This window comes from Cibotium barometz, chromosome 10, assembly GCF_041138505.1.
Source record: "Cibotium barometz isolate CiBa-2024 chromosome 10, ASM4113850v1, whole genome shotgun sequence".
Classification (NCBI taxonomy): domain Eukaryota; kingdom Viridiplantae; phylum Streptophyta; class Polypodiopsida; order Cyatheales; family Cibotiaceae; genus Cibotium; species Cibotium barometz.
In genome coordinates, this window is record NC_141055.1 from 58688597 (window position 1) to 58703362 (window position 14766).

Below are 14766 nucleotides of genomic sequence, written 5' to 3' on the forward strand. Positions count from 1 at the left end.
AGGTGTGACCAATCATGATAGTCCTATAGTTGTTGGGGACCATGGGGTCACCTGCTTTCAAGATAGGTACAATAGTGTTCGATGACCAGCTGACGGGGAAGCCTTCACATAAAGCCCTGTTAAACATGTGAACCAGTAAAGGGGCTAGCGTGTCTCTAGCATGGGAGAAATGCTCGGTGAGGAGTCCATCATGATCCTGTGCTCTCCCAGTCTGCATCCTGTCAATAGCATATCTCACCATGCTGAGGTGAAAGAAGGAAGAGGTGGCTGAAAGGCTGCACTTGGGTGGGGTGGGTTGGCACGGTGGAAGACGGGTGCGAGGGGTGAAAAAAGGATGGCCCAGTGCACTGAGGGTGGTTGGGATGGGATGGGATGCTTAGCAGTCTGAAGGTGGGGGTGAAAAAAGGATGGCCCAGTGCACTGAGGGTGGGTGGGATGGGATGCTTAGCAGTCTGAAGGTGGGGGTGGCGACGGGCTAGGGAAGAGGTGGCTGAAAGGCGGGTGAAGAGCTGGCTGAGAGGTGGGGACAGCGACAGGCTGACTGAAAGGCGGCGCAAAACGCGGAAAGGTGAAGGGCTGGCAAAGGACAGGAGGAGGGCGGAGGGATGGCCGGGGTGCAAGAGTGTGCAAGCTGGGAGGGCACACTGGTCGAGGGTGGGAGCTCCAAGCTCAAAGCTTCTCCTTTCTCGCATAATGTATGCTTTTCTTATGTTAGTGTCCCGAAAAATAACCCTTTTTCATGCCTTTTTCTAGGCGCCTAGGTTTTGAGAAAAACCAGCTTTTCTCTACACACGCATGTGTGCACTGCATACCCGACATGCCCCAGCTGTGCGGATCTGAGCAACGTCTCTACTGTATGGACAATGCCATGTGGCTGTACAGCCCGTATTGCGTGTACGGCTGTACCGCATGCTGCGCCTGTACGGCTTGCTGTACCTCCCTGCTTGCTGCAGCAGTACAATCAGCAGCAGTGCCGCTGTATGGGCCAGACACATACCTAGGCTATGCCGATCATGTAGCAACAAACGGTGAGTTACAAATGATGGAGAAGCGTTTTTGGAAGTACAACATAATTTTCAAGCACAGTGTCACCATTTGGGCATTCTCAGAGCTTGTGACCTCTGGACGAGATTTGGACCTATGGACAAGCTCCATAGTGGACATGACGTCTTATGGCAGGGGACTTATGTCTACGTCAAGGGTCATGTGGATTGGCACCTCATGGCATGGCACCTCACGTGCACACCTTACTCAAGTGCCACATGGACATGCATCTTACTTGTAGCCACCTAAAGGGTAAGTGCAGAGGCTGGATATGGGCAGATTGGAGGAGTTTTGGTAGCTCAATAGGCGCCAAGCAATGTCTAGGACATGCATCAATGTTGGGACATATATTGGGTACAATATGAACATGTGTTATGAGATTTTTGATGATAGTTTTGGGTCTGAAAAGGCCTGGCCAACTGGCAACTGACCACCGTATCCAATGCTTATTTACAAGCATATTCATGTTCCTTCATAGACCATCTTGCGTATGGGAGATGTGTGTTTGCAGCCATTGTTCCCCCAGGCAAGAAACAAGACATTTCATCAGCAGGTAGCTTCTTCCATGAGCGTTTATCTCATGCTTTAGTGGAGGACAACAATTCATAACCAAGTAATCTGTAGTCCATGCACATCATTATTGTTCGCATGGCATTCATATTCCATATCTGATGTAGATTTGTGGACAGCTTTGTAGTAGGAGTACGTCTTAGGTAAAGAGTCTCTTTCTTCTACTTCTCTCTACTTCTGTGTCATCATTGCCCATGTGATTTGCATTAATCTCTATAGCTTCTTAATCGTCATCAATGGCGCTTCCGCATAGTTAGCATGCTACAACTTTAAAACTTGTGTGGAGTGCTTATTTTAGAAGTTTCCTACAACCCTAGAAGGAGCAAAACACGCCATTGTTGGTGGTGAGAGTTGGAAGTAGGCATCATGCCATCTATAAGACTGGTGCTGGTGCCATTCCTGTGGATTGACCACAACCTGGTCTGATGCTGTGGGCTGGATCAATCGGTTTGAATAATACTTTAAGGTAGCATATTCGAATTGAAAACAAAGGTGCTCCAAGATTATCTGTTGAACTGACGAAGGAGGTAACCTAGGTGCTGCAGCTCAATTCACAACAAACATAATCATCGGGAGGTTATCCATGGGCGGACTTTGTTTGTCAAAAGTCAAGCATGTGAATAGAGAGCAGCAGTTACAAAAACCAAGCCAACTTTAGTACTAGTTGTCATGTTAATGCTACTATTTCGACCTTTTTTTTTAACTTTTGGTTATTTTTTTTGAAATTTTGATAATTTTTTCATTGCAGCAGGTACAGATGATGACATTCCACCTACTCAACCTGGCCAGGCATCTAGAAGTGGGAGAGGTGGTGGGAATGGAAGGGTGATTAGTGGAGCTTATCATGGACAACAACAAACTGCAGACCAAGATCTTCGCAAGCTAGAGCAAGATGCATATTTTGCTGTTCTTCAGGCCTTTAACAAGCAAGCTGGAGTTCTCACTTGGGTATTAATTAGTCCCCTCCCCCTCGCCTTTTAAAACCTGGTGCTACTTACTTGTTTATGTGTTGCCTTCAATAAATTCCAACCATTATGGTGTTAATAAGTTGGTAAGTGGTGTGAAGTTTGTTGTTTGTGTAGAGAGCTGGAGCTCCCCTCGCCTGCGCACCTGTTCTCCCCAACCATCACCATTCGCCACACTTCCCCATCCTCCGCTTCCACCACCCCCCTCCTGAGCGCTCCCATCCGCCTTCACCTTCGCCCGCCTTCCCCTTCTCTTGTGTGCTGCCTACCTGCCCCTTCTCCTCCATCCTCGCCTCGTCGTCCTTTTTCTCCGCCTCCTTCCTTGCGCCCCCCTCTGCATCCGCCTTCTTCCCAGTGCCGCCCTCTATGTGCAGCAGCCCCCTTTCCGCACCCTTTTATACCCCTTTGTTTCCTGTGTCACCTGTCCTCGCCTTAGCCTTGCCCCGTCGCACCTCTTCGCCCTTCAGGTCCGCCATGGGTTTTGGTGCATTGGCATTGATCGGCTCTCTCTCTCCACCCTTCCAGGACTCCATGGCAGCGGCTCCGTCACCCCCGACCGAGGCCGCCGTCCCCTGCCTTTTCTCCGAAGCAGATCTCCAACTCTCCTAGCATCAACTGTAGCCTCCCTCGAAGCCTCAACACTTGTTTGCAAGATTGTGGGTAGCTGGCCCAACCACCAGCATGCAGCCATCTTCGAGACTTGCTCTAGGCCAGTCTCCTTGGTGAGCCAAGCAAGATCCTCGGACGCGGCTACTACCTGAAGTTCGACACCTATGCAGCTTCGGATCACATGCTTCAGCTGAGCCCCGTTGCCTTGCACACGGCCTAGGTGTTTTTCGCATGCTGGCAGCATGGCTTTGATCCCGCCTCCGACCCTCTCGCTAGAGTATCCAGTTGCAGTCTGTTTTCCAGAGCCTCAGGAAAGAGTACCCTCCACTTCTCCTTGTCATTGGGAGAATGATAGGTCAAATATTGGAATCCCTGGCGATAGCCGCCTCGATGTTGGCGCGTGTAATTGGGATCTCTTCACTTCACTTCAGCATTTCCTCACCACAGACAATACTACACGTTGTCAGGCGTTTTTCTGAAAGATCTTTTGGGCTCCTGTATATATGGTGTGCATGGCAGGTGTGAAGGTTTTGCTTTTGAGGGCGTTGCCAGGTGTACAGGTGGAATGGTTTGGTGTTGAGCGTGTTGCAGGCCTGTCGGAAATGAGATAAGCTGCAGGTGCTATCAGCCGTTCGATGGCTTGAAATGTGGGCGTGTCAAAAATAGAGTGGGCACTGGAGAGTTGCATTTGAAAAGGGTGTGGAAGCCTGGGGGGTAATTAAAGATTAAAGGGCCAAGGTAGCATTGAACAATGAAAAGGAATAACATGGGCCATTTTTCATAATAAATAAAATAAAAAAAAATAAGGATGAATGTGGCCTTCTGGAAGGTTGGCGTGGAGCTTTGAATGGCTGCCAGCGGGTTTTCTCCAGAAGGTTGGCGAAGCGTGGAAAAAGGCGAGCGAGGTGCAGCTGCAAAAAAAGGACGATCGCCTTGTGGTAAGGGGGGGCTCTCCAGTGGTTCTACTGCTCAGGCGCTGCAGCTGCGGAAGACGTAAAGAAGACTGCCTTTGGTTCGAGGCCTGGCGAGGAAGCGTGGAGTGTTGGCTGGGGCAGCCCCTGGGGGTGATCGAGCGAAGGCTGAGGCGAAGCAGGAGGGACGCTGCAGTAGCCAGAGGCGAGGGAAAAGGACCGCCTTCCTGGGGAGCTGGCGGGTCCAAAAAGAAGAGCTGTAGGGACAGACAAAGAGCGTGGTGGCCGCCCAGGTGTGAAGAACTGAGCACAGAAAGCTGGCTGGCGGGTGAAAGTGGACTGGCCGCCTTGGGTCGACCAGAGGGGCTTTGGTGCGTGTGGAGGCCGCCTAGGTAGCTGCTGGCGAAAGGAGAAGACTGGCTGGTGATGGGCTGGCGTTACAGGCAGCAGACATGGTTCTTGGGGGTTCTCGGGCGTGTGCAGCCACAAGCGCGTGCAGAGGAGGGCTTTGGTGAGTTGCAGCTAGGCGGATAAGCCGTCGTGTAAAGCTGGGGGTCCCCCCTTTGAAGTGCAACCACAGACGCGGACAGAGCCGTGGGAGATGTGGTGTAGCCGTCGGGTAGAGACTGGGTCGGGCTGACAGTGTGGGAGAGCTAGCGAGCGAAGACAAGGTTGGTTGGCGCAGTGGGTGGCACAGAGATGAAGGGAAAAGGTGACAGGCGAAGGGCGAAGGACAAGTGGCTGGCGCAGAGTTGTGGGAGACACTGTGAAGGTGCGCGAGTGGCTGGCACAAGGTGAGCGCCTTTGAGGTGTGGACAAGTTGCTTGGGCTGGAGTGTAGAGGCCGCCTATGGGCAAGGTGGGCGCAGCTGTGACTGGCGTCAAAGGTGACGAGCAGCTGCAAACGCAAGGAGAAAAGCAAGGTTGGCGTGTTCGTGGGTCGGGCTGACAGAGACAGGTCAAGAGGCCGCCGCCTTGTGACGACTAGTGATGTGAAGCGCAGCTGAGGAGCGCAGAGAAGTGGCAGAGGAAGGGTGGTCAAGGTAAGGCTGGCCGTGTAGGAGCTAGTGGAAGCACTGGCGAGCTGGCGGGTTGAAAAGGAGTGTGGCCGCCTAGGTGTTGAACGCAAGCAGGCTTGGGTGCAGCAAAGGCTGGAGCGTGGACGGACTGAGGTGGTGTGGCCTTGGTTCGGTTAGTCAGAGTGGACGCTGATTGTGGGCTGGTGTGGGCCGCATAAGTGAAGACTGGAGCGTGGACGGACTGAGGTGGTGTGGCCTTGGTTCGGTTAGTCAGAGTGGACAGAGAGCCGGGTGCCGAGTGAAGAGAAGAGAAGAACAGGTGTTGCTGCTTGGTGGTGGGCCGGTAGCACTGCAGAGAAGCTGCAAGTGGGTTTGGACTGGCTGGCAGAGGATCAGCACACAGAGAGAGACAGAGAGATGATGGTCGAGCTGTTGCTGGCGACACATGCAGAGGTTGATGGGCTGCAGAGACTTGAAGGTTAGCTGGTGGGGCGCCTTCTGAAGAGTGAGTGGCCGGGTTCATTCTGGTGTGGTTGGTACAGCATGCAGGCGAGAGGTTTGTGATTGGGGATGTGGTGTATCCTCGGCAGCAGTGACAGGCCTGAGTGTTTTGTTTATGGTTGTGTGAGTAAGGCTTCTGTGTCGGGAGAAGCTTGTATGATGTTTTGATTTGGAATATATTGCTGGGTGTTTGCTTTGTCTATGGTGCCCCTATTTTCTGCTGTCTGTCTGGCGTGGGTTGGGTGGTGAAGTGTGAGAAGGTTCCAGCCGGTGGCTGGTGGTGCCTCCGTTCGTGTTGTTATTCCAAGTTTGCGGGGTGAAGGGCTATAGAGGCAGTGGTCTTTCTTTCTTTTTTTCACCTCACAACGTCATCTCCCTTCAATGCCTCCGGGGAGGCTCCATCCTTCAGTTGGTGGAGTACTGAGGCCTTCTTGGCCATCAGTGCTTCATTTGCTGTCAGATGGGCCACCTCGGCAGAGCTTGCCTTTGTTGGGAGTCTAGGTGAGCTTTGCATGTTGGTCGTGCCCCTTCCTCCCGCAGAGTGGAGAGACCGGACCGAGTGCCACAATGCCACCTCCCTCCCCCAGCGAGACAGAGTCCAATCACCCTAGGCCTGAGGATAAAGGTGGGGGTAGTTGGGAGACGAACCGGTGGAGACAGCGCCGATGCCCTGCTAGAGTAGCAAGCCCTCGCCAAGCGAGATAGTCCGACGGGATCTAGGCAGAAACGGTTGTGTGAGCATTTACCTTAGGATCACGTAGGAGTGGAGGCCGCACGCGCCCCCAAGAGGGACCCAATGTTAGTTCCAGTCAGGAGATCAGTCCCACGGAGTGGTTTGGTACCAATCTTCCCAATTTTCCGGAACTACAACCCCCCCAACACCAAAACTTCAGGAGGATATGATCCCATAGCAGCAGCAGGTGCCCTCTCAGGATCAAGTGTAGGTGCCGTCTTCCTACTCTCCCCCCCCCCCCCCCCCCCCCTGACGGGCTTCCTTCGGTTCCTTGCCCCTTCTCCCCCGGTGTTTACCTTCCTTGATCCCCCCCTGCCCCCCCTTGGACTAGTGTAAACCAGGGTTAGAATAATCCACAGTGAAGGAAAGGTAACCCGTGGTTAGGGTTAGGGCTTAGAGCCGGGCGCTGGACCAATAGGACCCGCCCATAGGGCTAAGGGCTGTTAGGATTTGGAGCCTAATGTGTGTAAACTTATTAATGTATATGTGTGTGTGTACATGTGCTTAGGTGTGAACACCCCTTATATCTGGATAAGATAAGTGTGACATGTGTCATAAGTATATTTGTGAGTGTGATTTGTTTGGGTCAAAAGATAAGGTTTATCCATGAATGCCTGACGACTGGAAAGATCTGGGAAATGAATGAGCAGAGGGCTTGGTTGTGTAGTGTCTGTTCCAGCTCTCCATGCATCCGCAAAGGGATGTCCATCAACCTTGAGCTTCTTGGAAAGCTCTAGAACATCGGCCTTAGGGGAGCTCCCCTCAGGCATGCCGGTAACTCACACATGAAGCATGCAAGTCCTCCTTTTTTCTTCCTCCAATGTCTCATTGATAATCTCCGATAATCTCCGAAGAGGGTGTAGACGTGTGATTCGTCACCTCTATCCACTCCTTAGCGGCATCTTGCTTGACTACTTCAGCCCACCCTTTGGTGAGCTCATCCTTTGTAGCTTGAATGTGTGCTTCCATGTCCTTCGTTATCTCCTCCTTGACCTCCATTCTCACCATCCTCCTTCATCCGGGCTTTGCATTCAGCAAGCTCTTCTTTGAGCTTTGCGATTTCCTCTCGGTGAAGCTCCTAGAGCTCCTCCATCTCCTGGGCTTGGTGTTCTTCTTGCAAGAGAAGAATGTCCCGCATGTACAACCCTTTCTTGGACGCGGTGGCGAGTGGGTGCTTGTCAGTGGAGGCGGCGGGGTGTTTTTGACATACAGTGGATTGGTTGAGTTGCCCCAGGGTTAGGCTGATGGTTAAACCTTTGGCTATTCCAATTTCTTGCTTCTGTGAGTAAGATCTTTTGTAGTCCCAGTGATTCAATGAGTTGCATCCTGAAGCAACATATGTAAGAACTGGTTGATAGGATCTCCTTGATTTCGAGACTTAAGGTACTGCCCTAGGAGTCTACGAGTGTCGTTAAGATTCCAGTAACGAGTAGCATGAGGAAGCTTTTGTTGAAAAGCTTGCCTCAAGTTCACACCCAATTTGGGGGGTGGAGAGTAGCCTGAACTAGTTTGTCCATGATAGTCGGTTGAGTTAGGCTACTTATGGTTTGCATTTGGAGAGAGAAAGAAGAAAGAAGTTATATTAAATGTCTTAAAAAGACCCAATGGGTCTATGAGTCCTTTGCGAGGAGTTGTAGAGAGCCGTAGTGGGAGGCTCTATCAACATTCTCTTTCCTCAGGAGCATCACTTGTCAGCTGGTCGTACTTGTAAATGCGGGAAGATTTTGTTGGGCAGAAGCCACACTTTTGGTTACCTGGCTTCAGCCTGTCTGGGATGATACAGGGTGGAGTATGTTTCTCAGTAACCGAGCAGCTTCTTCTGGTGGTGGAGGACTCCGGCACCATAGTCCCCAGAAGGGCACAGTGGGTGATTACCAAGGAGGATCAGGTGGGCCTCAACATTTATGCCCCTAACTCTGTGGCAGGTCGAGCAGACTTCTGCAGGACGATTTAGCAAGGTCTCCCTTGGGGTGATTTTTGGTGTATAAGGGGCGACTTAATATGCTGGAGACCACGGAGGATAGACAAGGAGGTAGCCAGGACACTGTTTCTGGTGCAGGGCTTGCAGCCTAGGAGGAGCTTGTCTTCACCATCAAGGGAAAGGACCCTTGGAAGCTCCCGGAGTTTGGGCGTAGCCTGTTGAGTTTAAGATTCTCCAGATGTTTCAGGAGTGCATGCCCCAACCTCTCCCGTCTGGATCGATTCTCTGTTAATAACGAGTGGGCTTGTGGATGAGGCGGTTTGGTGGGTATTTTAGCCGGTACTTCCTTTTCATACCATTCATCCGTCATGCTCTCTCTAGAGGACCCGTGGCGATAGGATAGTAGTCAACAGAGCCTCTGCATACCTGAGAGCTTGATCCAAGACCCTAAGATCTGCAGTAGGATTGAGGAGCTATGGGAGAGCTTGGTATTTCATCAGGGCATAGCGGCGATGACTCTTGACTGGGCTGAGCGAGATCAGCGCCATTTTCTAGGAGGCAGCACAGACCAGGTTATCAGAGTTTATAGAGTAGGAGAGGAGTCTCCACCGGAGCCGAGCCTCCCTTCAGCACCTACAAGAGTGCACACTAGACATCCTTGGATTGAGGCTGAGATGGCCACAGACCGCACTGAGATCAGTTCCATAGAGGAGAGGAGAGTGGAGTCTAGATTCCATGCCCGCGTGTCCTTTTGGTCTCAGGCTGGTGACAGAGGCGCAAATGATTTCTTTGAGATGACAGGGCCTCACCATCGGAGAGATAGCATCCGTAGGCTTTGGGGATTGGACGACACCATTCTTTCTGACCAACTGTTGAGTCCATCAGGAGCATATGGACGGACATCATTCACACTGTCCGTGGTGAGTGGGAGAAGCTTCGAGGTGGCTCTAAGTGTATGCAAAAATGCTGAGAGGCTTTTTTGTGGATTTGGAGCAGCGCTTCTTTCCTCAGGGTCAAAGACCGCGAGGTTACTTAGCATTAAAGGCCACCTGTCTGTCTGTTCCCCCCTCCCCCCCATTGTATGAGATAGCCTTCCTCTGAGAGCTGCCAGCCAGTGAGGAAGAGTCCCTCTCTGTACCCTGTTGTTTTTCTTGTCTCCCATGATTGAGACTGGATCTTGTACTTAACTGTTTCAGCTGCATTTTTGGTAACTAATGGAAGGATCTTTTCTTGGAAAAAGAAAGTTGGTAAGTGTTATTAATGTCGGGATGATACTTAGCATTGGTGGGCTTGTGTTTCTTGCACAGGCCAAAGTACAGCTCATGACGACGTTACGGAAAGAGTTGAGGATTTCTGATGAGCAGCACTTGAGCATTGTGCAGAGCATTGAATCAAACGGTAGATCTTGTCCAATCAGGTTTGGTGTGCATGTTCCGTGTGTGTCTTAGTGTAGGCTTGGGACCGTTATGTTGAGAGTTAAATTCACTGCTTCTGTGGTCATTACTATGAGCTCATGTTTTCTTAATGATTCTGCCATTCCATGTTTTTGATTATAAATTGTCTAACAGAGAGCAGAGGCTGCAGGGGGAGGAACGTGCAGGTCCCATGTATGCCATGCCACCAATGTTGGACCCTGTTTCAGCTTTAGTTACAGATGCTTCTCGAAAGAAGCAGAAGGCTACACATGTTTCACAGGCAGCTTTACCTCCCCCTGGCATGAAAGCCACTACCCTTCCCTCTCCCCCATCAGCTCCTGCTTTTTTGGGAAAACGAGCAATGCCTGCTGGATCAAGAAGCAGCAAGAAGAGAAAAGGGGGGGTATGTTGAGTGCTCAGTCTCATTTGCCGTCAGAGAGACACAAATCAAATCTGAGTATCTGCCTTGGTTTTGCAGGCTCGTCAGCAGACAAATGTGTCCTCTTTAAACACCAAGCCAGTTTCATCTGCCGCTTTTGGTTCAGCTCCAACAATCAATCCTTGGATAGGAAGAAGAGTGCAAACAAGGTGGCCTGCTGACAACACGTTTTATGAAGCAGTGATAATGGACTACAATCCAGAAAATGTGAGATTCTTTGTAGTTAACTCCTTCATAGTTAGCTTTCACAGAGACTAGAGTAAAATAAGTCCATCCACTTACAGTCAAGATTTCTCAGGAAGGTGCTGATATGGTGGTTAAGTACTTCTTTAGCAGCTCTATAGTCGTCATTGGTTAGCCTCATTACTTGAGCAAAATCTCACATCGTATTGTCTTTCTATTTGCTTGTGCTGATCCCACTTCTAACCATAGTTATGAGAAATGGGAAAGGGAAACAGAAACGGAATCTTGAGAGGGCTGAAATGGGAACACCACATCAGCAAGGGAGGTAACAAGCAGGGGAACCTGGAGAAGGAAAGAGAATAAGCTAGAGAGGGGAAAGGTAAAGGAAGGGATTCAAGAGGAAAGGAATGGGGAGAGCAGAAGAAAGGTGGGTGAGAAAAGACAAAAAAATGCAAGTCATTTGACATAACCATGGCCTTCTTGGGGGCAGGGGGCATTTTGCAGAGGGAAATTGGTAAACACACCATTTCAGAAATGGGAAACAGTAAAAAATGCGTTTCAGGCCCCCGAACCAAGAATCAACTCCTAAAAGCCCCACATTGTGGCCATCTTATGTAACTATACTTCTAAGGCCTTGGAATTGAAAAAACTTATTTTTTATGAATGTCAAGGTGGGGGGTTTTTGAAAACTTAAGATTGATCGTTCCAACCAACAAGCCTCTTCTTTTTTGACTGGGGAAATATTACGAGAGGTTTATAAAAATGTTTGATTTTTGCGTCTATTGATTTTAGCCATGTTTGCTCCAGGGTCTGCATGCCCTTGTGTATGAGCTCAATGCTGAGAATGAGACTTGGGAATGGGTCAATTTGAAGGAGGTTGGCTGCATTGTCTCGCCATTGTTAAATATATGCAACCATGGATAAAATGCAAGTTTTGTTATCATGAAAAGTTGGAAGGCCATTTATTGAGTATTTTGTTCTCGTAATGTCATGCAGTTGTCATCAGATGAGTTGAAGCTAGTTGATGGACCACCTGTTTCTGTTACGGGCAAAGGCCCATCAGCATCTTCTCTCGGAGGCCAAGGGATTGCAGGAATTGGAAGCAAGAAGGCAGGTGGAAGAAGTGGCCTTATTTCTTCAGGAGGGAGGGCTAGAAGTGCGAGCAAAGGACCCATCAGCTCATTTGAGAAATCGGCTCCTTCAGGTGTGCTTGGAAGGAATTGGAAAGGTTCCACAGCTGAAAATGGAGTTGACGTGAAGGGATTGCGGCAGGTTCTATTGCCTTCACTTGATGCGCTTGTCAAGCAGGTGAGCTCCGTATGCTGTTTCTCTGGTTCAAACTTTCAAAAAGTGGTTTAGTTAATCATTCACAGTACATGCTCATGCTGCTGTGCATAATAATACCATCATCTTTGAGTAGACCGTTGTCTCAAATCTTTTGTGCCTCTTTCTTTGTGTATGTGTGTGTGTGTGTGTGTGTGTGTGTGTGCGCGTGTACATGTGCACATGCATGTGTGCATCTCTCTCTCTCTCTCTCTCTCTCTCTCTCTCTCTCTCTCTCTCTCCCAGACTACATCAGAGGGAGATTACAGAGATACGGGCTCGACATCAGCACCATATCCAGGAGCGGCTAGCTCACTTACACTCACACCCGGAGATCATGCTCCAAGGGATTTTTGCCTCGCCATCGCCTATGTATCGCATATTACGCCCCCATTATGGTACTGGTTGGAGCTAGACAGATCTGCATTGCATTCTTGTATACCCTACGCATATAGGTTGCATATTGAGCCTTTAGCAGTAGTGCTCCATCCTTCACACGCCTCCACTAGCTCAGTACTCTCATAGTTTATTTTATGTTTATTTTGTCCTTTTTTTCTAGACATCCAAAGGACATTGACAGTTGTACATTGATTTGTCTCATAGGTCGAGTTCGGCCTTTAGTATACGTTAATACAGCTTTCTTTCTTTCTTTCTTTCTCTCTCATGGAAACATTGTACTACCTTTTTGGTCTCATAGACCGACGGAGTCTCTTGAAGACATTAATATATCTTTCTTTCTTTCTCTCATGGGTATCATTGACACCTCATCTGTAGATGCTTGGTGAGCTGGAAAGGACTTGTTGAGGGAGAGGCCTCTCCTCTGGAAGTACAAGGATGCAGAGTCCCGTTTTGCCTTCTTGAAGAAAAGGGTCACCAAAATATACATTGGAGATGACTGCACACCCCTACAGGTGGAGCACAGAAAAGCCGGGATGGTTGAGGTTATGGACTCTCGGAAGGCCTCTCCTCCTCAAGTTCAAGGAGGCGGAATCCTGTTTGGCCTTCTTGAAGAAGAGGGTCACTCTTGCAAGCACCAAAATATACCTTGGAGATGACCTCACCCCCCTACAGGTGGAGCACAGAAGTGGGCGGTCTACCGTGATGGCCCTGTAGTCATTGCCGAGCATCGCACCAAATAGGGGGTCTATGGGACCATTTCAGCTCTACAAATAGCCACCTGGAATTGCAGTGGCACCTTATGGTTGGAATCCGGATCCAGGAGGATTTTCTGAGACCTTTACAGGGCGGGACATCATCTTCTTCACAGTGACACATCTCCGCACCATACTTACAGTTGTCCAGAAGGATGAGGAGGTGGATGCATCTATGCTTGTCAGGGGATTGGGTGGTACACAGCAGGATGCTATTTTCTGCCAGATACATTCAGCTATGTATAGAGTTCTCTAGTGGATGGGCAGTCACACAGATATTACAAAGTTTTCGAGGGCGGAGGACAACCTACTTCTGGGGACTTCAATGCAGGGAGCAATCAGCTCAGGCTCTCTGATTTTGACAGGGACCCCATCATCTAGCATGACTTGGATACTAGGGACATGGGTACTCAGAGGACATCACATGACCCCGGTCATACTACCCTCTTTGGTAGGTCCTTCATGGAGATAGGGGTAGCACATGGGCTCATCATATATAACTGCATGACCATTGGCCCACCTCAGGAGGTCTCAGATGCTTTCCCCATAACGGGGGCTCTAGTACAGTTGACTATTCTCCCCTGCCTTTACCCGACACATCCTCGACTTTTCTGTTCCCCCCCACCCATAGGTGCAGATCATACTTGCCATTTGCTATCGCATGCAGCTTTCCCAGACAGCCCCCAGAGACCCATTTTAACCTACACAGAGATCCACTTCCACCATGACCTAGGTAATGTTTATCAAGGTCATTTCGAGTCCCAATTCTCCACTCTTGATCTTTCAGCCCCACTATCCACCATCACGGCCCAGCTCACCACCTTTTTGCATGATAGAGCGTGCAACTGAGTGGATCTTTCATTCCCTTGGGAAGGTTTGGGTGGTTGGTGAGGTTCAAGTTCTCTCTTCATTCACGGGTGAGTGGCAAACCCAGGGTTTCGGAGAAATTCTTTGTGCGCGCGCGTGTTTCTTTTATCTCAGCTTGGGTGGCACAATGGTGAGTGGAAAGGCACAAGCATGTGTGTTTTGCCAATGTGGAAGCACGTGTGTCATGCAGAGGTGGACGTGTGTGCCAACTCATGGTGGTGTTGGCTGGCAGTTGTACCAGTGGCTCCTTAGAGGCATTTTGCTCACAGTTTGTGGAAGAGAGACCTGTGGATATACACAAGAATGAAGTAGACCAAATGTCAGCTCAACCATCAAATGGTCTGAGGACAACTTGGAAGCCATTGCGGGAGCCAATGTGCACACCTAGATCTGCTGAGGAGATGCGGGACTGATGGCTGAATGCTGAAGATAGCTTCTTCTGCTGCCTTGGGCTGAAGCACAAGGAAGTGTTATGCTGAAAAGATGTATGCACAAGTCCTAGGACTCAAGCACACACGGAAATTGCTTTGTTTCACTGCTGAATGATGAAAGAGTGAGATTATTTATGCAAGGGACTGAAGGGCCGCTCATATATGAGCACATGCTGCAAGTCGGTTTGCTATGGGCACCTGGCCCTTTGGCCTGTTCTTGGGAACCCACAGGCTCCATGTTCTTGGGGACCCATAAGTTCCAAGTCGGTTTGCCAATGGGCACCTGACCCTTTGGCCTGTTCTTGGGAACCCACAGGCAGGCTCCATGTCTCCCCAATTACACACCGCAATAACGCATTTGACCTAGGCTTGTGACGGGCACCCGACTAGTGGCCTTATAAGTGATCGACCTTGCGATTAAGCATAAACATAACGAAAACACACAGACACTGTCATCCAGCTCACCACCTAACCACTAGTATTTTAGAAGATAGGAGGATTAGGGTCAGGCAGCTCAGTGTTCCATGTGCAAAGTCCTTGGCATCCCATACCACTAGTATTGTAGAAGATGGGAGGATTAGGGGTTAGGCAGCTCAGTGTTACGGAAGTTGAAACTCCATGGTGGAGAGAAAGAAAGAAAGATATATTAAACTTCTACTAAAGACCGAATGGGTCTATGAGAACA

General features: G+C 49.8%; 1 protein-coding gene across 11 annotated transcripts in view; it reads left to right on the top strand.

Moving 5' to 3' along the window:
* Positions 1-14766, top strand: part of EML3 (Emsy N Terminus (ENT)/ plant Tudor-like domains-containing protein) — a 113521-nt gene that overhangs the window by 8920 nt on the left and 89835 nt on the right. For 8 of the 11 annotated variants that reach the window (XR_015266835.1, XM_086804404.1, XM_086804394.1 and 5 more), the window contains 6 exons: positions 2363-2562; positions 9580-9689; positions 9841-10090; positions 10166-10333; positions 11117-11185; positions 11306-11617. Coding sequence is in view for 10 of the 11 variants with exons in the window: in XM_086804394.1 (XP_086660520.1) it covers positions 2363-2562; positions 9580-9689; positions 9841-10090; positions 10166-10333; positions 11117-11185; positions 11306-11617 (1109 nt within the window). In the remaining variant the exon portion in view is untranslated. The remainder of the gene's footprint in view (positions 1-2362; positions 2563-9579; positions 9690-9840; positions 10091-10165; positions 10334-11116; positions 11186-11305; positions 11618-14766) is intronic. The other 3 variants (XM_086804403.1, XM_086804395.1, XM_086804396.1) reach the window with 2 other exon arrangements.